Source organism: Brachyhypopomus gauderio, unplaced genomic scaffold, assembly GCF_052324685.1.
Source record: "Brachyhypopomus gauderio isolate BG-103 unplaced genomic scaffold, BGAUD_0.2 sc40, whole genome shotgun sequence".
In the NCBI taxonomy this organism is placed as follows: domain Eukaryota; kingdom Metazoa; phylum Chordata; class Actinopteri; order Gymnotiformes; family Hypopomidae; genus Brachyhypopomus; species Brachyhypopomus gauderio.
The window spans coordinates 527,264-533,927 of NW_027506868.1; the positions used below are offsets into that span (position 1 = coordinate 527,264).

The window sequence follows — 6,664 nt, forward strand, 5'->3', positions numbered from 1 at the left end:
TCTCTGCCCTAATTACCAGGGCTTTGCTCTGGGAGTCTGCCCAGGAGCGCAGGAGTGTGGTAATAGCCCTGGGAAGGGGCGCGTTAACATGGATCAGCAGATATGGGCGGGGCAGGTATAAATACCTGCACACGGCAGGCGTGTGTCACACAGGTGGGCTACTGCATGGTCAGTCCCTGCGGACCTGGATGAGAGACGGTCATGAGCTGCCAGGCCTTCGGAGCGGGCGACTCCTACGGCGCCCTGAGCGACCCGGCCGCCCTGCCGCTCCTCATGCACCATGCTGGAGCGGCCGACTGCCTCCCCGTCTCCAGCCACGCCGGTGGCATGGTGCCTCCAGGTAAACGCCCTCCGGCTCTCACCATCACTTACTGGATGGAAGAACAGTGGTCCTGACACGTTAGTGGTTCATTCTTAATTCATTTAACTTTTTGTTGTTTGAGACTTTCACTCATGCCTTGCTCAGTCAGGGTCAGTCAGGGTCAGCCACTCTTCTGAGAATAGAATAACACACTGTGTATATACTGTGTCTTATACTCTTGAATACTAGCATAGTATGAATAGAATATTCTTGAGAGCGAGAAGACCAGAATAATGTTCATAACTTAATCACAGCTAGTGTCAATGGAGACAGGCAAGGTGTTAATGAAGCCATCTAAGAATATTGCCAAGGGACCCCTGGCAGTTATAAAGAAAGAGGGGGAATGAGAGACAGAGAGTGAGAAAGAAAGACAGAATTAAAGAATGGCTCTTTCTAAAGAATGGAAAGAAAGACTTTCTCTCTCTCTCTCTCTCTCTCTCTCTCTCTCTCTCTGTCTTTCAGTAGATGGTGACCCTACAGATCAGAGATTTGTAGTATTTCCCACGCCCTTTCCTGATGCCATCATCATTTCAGTTTCACTCATATTGACCGTACTCCTCTTCCTCTGTCACTGACTTCTTCTGAGTTGGATTGTATCAAATTCAAGATCTCTCATGGGTTTTATTTGCATTACTGAGGCATTCATTTTAATCTTTAGATTTCATTACATTAATTTCAAACTTTAATGTATTTTTAATGTTTACCATTGATGAGATTAGATAATCTGTTCCAGAGAATCCAGATTATCTGTTTTGACTTCGTTCTTCTATTGTGGATTACATAAAATCTGCGTCCCTATTGCAGCATAATATGTTATGTTGAGAAACTGAGATGGCAGAGAACTTGGAATGACAATAATTTGTTTAAATAAGTAAAAATTATGCATGCATCTAATAAGCTCCATTTCCACAGCTGTTACTTTTCCATTGGCAATTATAGAACCGGGTATGTTATTACTTTGACATGTTGATAGCTAAATTAGCATTTGTTCATCACGCCACTGTTTTTACATGTGAGATGGCTTTGGATAAACTTTCCTCAGAATTTTAATGAATTGAAGACGTTACTTTTTCATCCCCCCGTTGTCAAATAAACAAATCTTAGCATTCAAGCACAACTGTATGTTTGCACGCTGGTGCTGAACAAGCTGATATGATGTAGCATTTTCTCTGAGTTGTGCCATTTCTTTTCATACGCAAATGTTCACTTAACTCAGTTTTATTTCAAGTGGGTGCACCTGTGGGTGCACGTCAAATCATCCCCATTAAAGAGACGTGAGCGTTGATGTCTGGTCCCTGTGCAGCTTGAAGAGCAGTTATCAAATAACACCCTGTGTGTGGCTCATGAGCCCACACTCCCAGTTACTCCCCATGCTGTATAGATAAAAAAGGAGTTTGCAATATTTCTGATGAAGTCGTGAGTGGGAGGTTCAGTTCACCAGACCTCTCAAGAGACCTCTGAGTGGAAAGCTCCTGATTAACAACCCAGACGTTTCCTTTGATTGAACACTTTTGAAAGTAAGAACACACGTGTAAATTAAGAGCATGAGATGGAACATTTGGTCTCCTGACTGGTTCTGTTAGAGTTCTTGTGGACTGAACAAAGTAATTTTATGCTGATCTACTGTTCCTAAGAAAAAGTTTGTTTTTGACAATAATTTCATTACAGCAGCTACAAAATTCATTGTGTATGTTTTCAGCGTTAGTGTAAACAAATAAGTAGAAGTGAATACAGACAGATGTGATTGTAAGACACACACCTCTACACATGGGAAAAACACATGGGACTGGTTTCCTTTCCCAGCAGTGTAGAATCGTTAAAAGTGATGGTGTTTGTAATTTTCCTGAGACTTCCCATGGTTAGGGTTAGGTTAGGTTAGGGTTAGGGTTAGCCTGCCTGTCAGCCGTCACAGTCCTGCCTGGTATTCTCCTTCAGCTCTGCAATGTGGCGGACTAGATGACAGGCTCTGTGCTGTACTGTGCTGTGTTATGCCATACTGTGCTGTGCTGTTCAGTGCTGTGCTGTAATGAGCTGTGCTGTTCAGTACTGTGCTGTAATGAGCTGTGCTGTCAGTACTGTGCTGTAATGAGCTGTGCTGTACTGTACTGTGATGAGCTGTGCTGTAATGTACTGTGCTGTAATGAGCTGTGCTGTGTCAGTACTGTGCTGTAATAAGCTGTGCTGTTCAGTACTGTGCTGTAATGAGCTGTGCTGTGTCAGTACTGTGCTGTAATGAGTTGTGCTGTTCAGTACTGTGCTGTAATGAGCTGTGCTGTGTCAGTAGTGTGCTGTACTGTGCTGTAATGAGCTGTACTGTGTCAGGACTGTGGTGTAATGAGCTGTGCTTTGTCAGTACTGTGCTGTAATGAGCTGTGCTGTGTCAGTACTGTGCTGTAATGGATTATGATGTACTGTACTGTGCTGTACTGTACTGTAATGAGCTGTGCTGTGTCAGTACTGTGCTGTACTGTACTGTGCTGAAATGAGCTGTGCTCTGTCAGTACTGTGCTGTAATGAGCTGTGCTGTTCAGTTCTGTGCTGTAATGAGCTGTGCTGTGTCAGTACATATTATTATGCTGTACTGTGCTATAATGAGTTGTGCTGTGTCAGTACTGTACTGTAATGAGCTGTGCTGTTAGTACTGTGCTGTAATGAGCTGTGCTGTACTGTACTGTGCTGAAATTAGCTGTGCTGTGTCAGTACATATTATTGTGATGTACTGTGCTGTAATGAGCTGTGCTGCGTCAGTACTGTGCTGTAATGAGCTGTCATGTGTGGGCAGTCATGGCCTGGTGGTAGTGAACTGGTCTTGTGACCGGAGGGTCGTGGGTTCGATTCCCAGACCTGAGGCCATGACTGAGGTGCCCTTGAGCAAGGCACCCCAACTAACCCCAACTGCTCCCCGGGTGCCGGGCTAGGGCTGCCCACTGCTCTGGGCACGTGTGATCCACAGCCCCCTAGTAATCACTAGTGAGTGAGTGAGTGAGTGTGTGTGTGTGTGTGTGTGTGTGTGTGTGTTCTAACTGCACAGATGGGTAAAAAGCGGAGGACAAATTTCGATTGCGGTCACAAATGACAAAATATGGCACATTTACATGTAATGAGCTGTACTGTAATGAGCTGTACTGTAATGAGCTGTGCTGTAATGAGCTGTGCTGTGTTGGTTTGGTTCCCTCAGCTCTGCCCCTGGTCCAGTCCAAGCGCTCCCATGTGCATCTGTCCTCCTCCGCCCTCAGCAGCGCCTCGGCCGGCCTGCACTACTCTGTGCCACCCTGTCACTATAGCAACCAGCAGACCACCTACGGCATGATGGCAGGTGGGTGGAGCCTCTGGCACTGCTGCGTCAGGTCTTCAGAAGGACCTGTGTGATTCAGTGCTTAATCAATGCTGCTCATCGAGGGCATACATGTGTGTGCGCGTGTGTGTGTGTCTATGTGTATGATGTATGATTAAAACATAGGCTTTTGGTCCCCAGCACAGGAAATGCTATCAGCCAGCATCTCTCAAACCCGCATCTTGCAGACCTGCAGCGTGCCGCATGCCAACATGGTGAACGGAGCCAGTTCACTGCCAGGTACAGCACATCTGCACACTGCACTGGCCACGCCCACCAAGAGCCCGCCCACACACCTGCCACCCAGCTCCGCCCACAACAAACATTCAGCTTTAGCTTGTGGTGCGATCCCACAAAAGATGAAACTTAAACTGATTTAAAAACGGGAATAAAAAAAAATGAAATGGTCATCCAAAACACACTGCACAAACATCCCTTGAAATGAATGTAAGGGTTTGGACAAATGCACTCAAATTCTGGACATAGACCAAGTGTGAACATAGTCCCCCTGGTGTCTGTAGAGATAAGCATACGCATAATAGTACAGTGAAGCCCTAACATTAAGAGTGCATAGAGCATGCTCAGGCCATAGGCAAGGAAAAAATTAAATATCTATTTTCACTAGAAAAAGCTCAATAAATATGGCAAAGACACGTCTTTTTAGGGACTGATCATGCAGTACGCACTCGTTCTACCCAAAGAAGGGCTCAGGGTTGGTCTAACAATAGAAAAAAGTAGATAAAATATGAACAAATTGCAGAACGTAAATTCAGCCACAAGGGGGAGACACAAACCTTTTAAGTGCCAACCTTAGAACATCAAGAAAGTAGGGTTCACTTGATTTTGCATTATTGGCTAGCATGTGTTATAATGTTTAATTCTCGAAATTGTTGTAGGGCATTGCTAGTGACCTAATTTTCTCAACAGATGTTAAATAATGCACCACAATCTAAAATGCCGTAATCTCAAACATGTGGTGTTAGCTCTCAGCCCAGATCACGGCTTCATTCCAAAACCACACGCCGTCATAAGCTACTGCGTGTTATTTGCATTAACAAATAGCCTGTGCATATTTTAGCTGAATTAATATGTCGCATATCAAATGAAACTTTTTGGATGACCGTTATCAGAGCGTTTTAATTATTTAAAAGATTTTGCACGGTAGTACTTCTCGTACTCTTGCTACTTGGCGAATAAAAATTTCTGATTCTGAGTATGCAGTTTTGGACCCAACCCTTTCTTCTGTCCATTCGTCCCAAAGGTGCGTTGGCTCCATGCCTGTATAAATTCCCCGAGCACAGTTTGGGTGGGGGCTCGTGCACGCACAGCTTCCCCCCGCTGCCCCACGCGCTCTTCACAGACGAGCACGCGCTGGGGGACATCAAGCAGGAGGTGCGCAGGAGGAGTCGCCCCCCCGAGGAGCCGCCCGACGTGGACTCACCACAGATCCGCGAGCTGGAGAAGTTTGCCAATGACTTCAAACTGAGGAGGATCAAACTGGGTCGGGCCTGGTTATCGTCCTGTTGTTGTTGTCCTCTTTGTTTTTGAATATTGCAACTAATGGAGATGATGTTGTTATTAACAGGTTACACGCAGACTAATGTTGGGGAGGCTCTGGCAGCCGTGCATGGCTCCGAGTTCAGTCAGACCACCATCTGTCGCTTTGAAAACCTACAGCTCAGTTTCAAAAATGCTTGCAAGCTCAAATCTATCCTGGCCAAGTGGTTAGAGGAAGCAGAGCAGGCCGGTGGTGAGACCTCGACTCTTCAGTTTGTGCATGATGGTCATTGGGGTTTTGTGCCTGTAACCATACACTACGTGCAGGAACCTGGAGAACACTGTCTAAAAGTGAATGTATCTCCACAGCTCTATTTAATGACAAAATGGGAATGCAAGAACGCAAACGGAAGAGAAGAACCACCATCAGGTACGACAACATGCAGCGAAGCATTGCGGAGAACTCATTAGCCTATTTCAAAATGCAATTCAAAAGAAATGCTAATTTAATTCACTTCCTTAGTCTGGGGGCAAAGGAGGCGCTGGAGAGAAATTTTGTTGAAAAGAGTAAGCCATCATCGCAGGAAATAGTGCGCATGGCGGAAGGGCTGCACTTGGAGAAAGAGGTGGTGCGTGTTTGGTTCTGCAACCGCAGACAGCGTGAGAAGAGGGTGAAAACCAGCCTTCACCACAGTTCACTCATGACCAAAGACACTCCCGCCTGCAGGTAGAGTCGCAGGATATCCGTTTAACGTTATGTCGTTAAGGTTCTCTGTTCCTGTTCTGGAGGCCCGTGGCGTTAGTCACTGATCAGTTTGGGATTCTGTGAGGTTCGGACTGTCCTGATTCACGTGGACGAAAATATGCAGTACAATTTATATGCTTGGAGGTGGTAACTTATAAATTTAAACAAGGATTGTTGATTATTATAGTATACAGAAATTCAGTTTGATTTAATGAGTTATTAAAATTAATATATTCAGATTTGAAGTTTACACAAAAAAAACTAATATATTGTCAATCTGTACAATAAAACATATTATATAGTACTGTTTCCCCACTGTAATGTATATTCATTGCACTATAATCCTGCTTGCCTTAAAATCTTAAATAAACACAAAATAAATATAAAATAACACTGGTGATATTGTCCTGTGTAACAAAAACTGAAGGAAATGAATGCATGATACATAAAATTTAGTACTTTTATTCATAAGTCACACCAGCAAGTCCAACAACCAACAGATAAGGATGAATGAAGTGATCGTGCTGAGGTCACAGGGGGGACTTATACATCCTGAGTGTAAGAAGCAGGTGCTGATTTATTAGTCCACACGCCTGCTGTGTGCAGTAGCGCTATCTGTGCTGCGCCTACTGGCATAATGCAGTAATATTTATTGTAATGTTGTGCTGGAGTAATGGGGTGGAGGAGGGTCTCACCTGTACACTTCACCAGCACCAACACCACTACA

General features: G+C 44.7%; 1 protein-coding gene across 1 annotated transcript; it reads left to right on the top strand.

Moving 5' to 3' along the window:
* The first annotated feature begins 201 nt into the window (after window positions 1–201).
* On the top strand, window positions 202–6,276 carry pou1f1 (POU class 1 homeobox 1). Its single transcript, XM_076985445.1, has 7 exons — window positions 202–338; window positions 3,529–3,677; window positions 3,837–3,935; window positions 4,957–5,196; window positions 5,281–5,445; window positions 5,562–5,622; window positions 5,716–6,276. The coding sequence occupies exons 1-7, from the start codon at window positions 202–204 to the stop codon at window positions 5,921–5,923; spliced, it is 1,059 nt and encodes a 352-aa protein (XP_076841560.1). The 3' UTR covers window positions 5,924–6,276.
* Window positions 6,277–6,664: the final 388 nt, after the last annotated feature.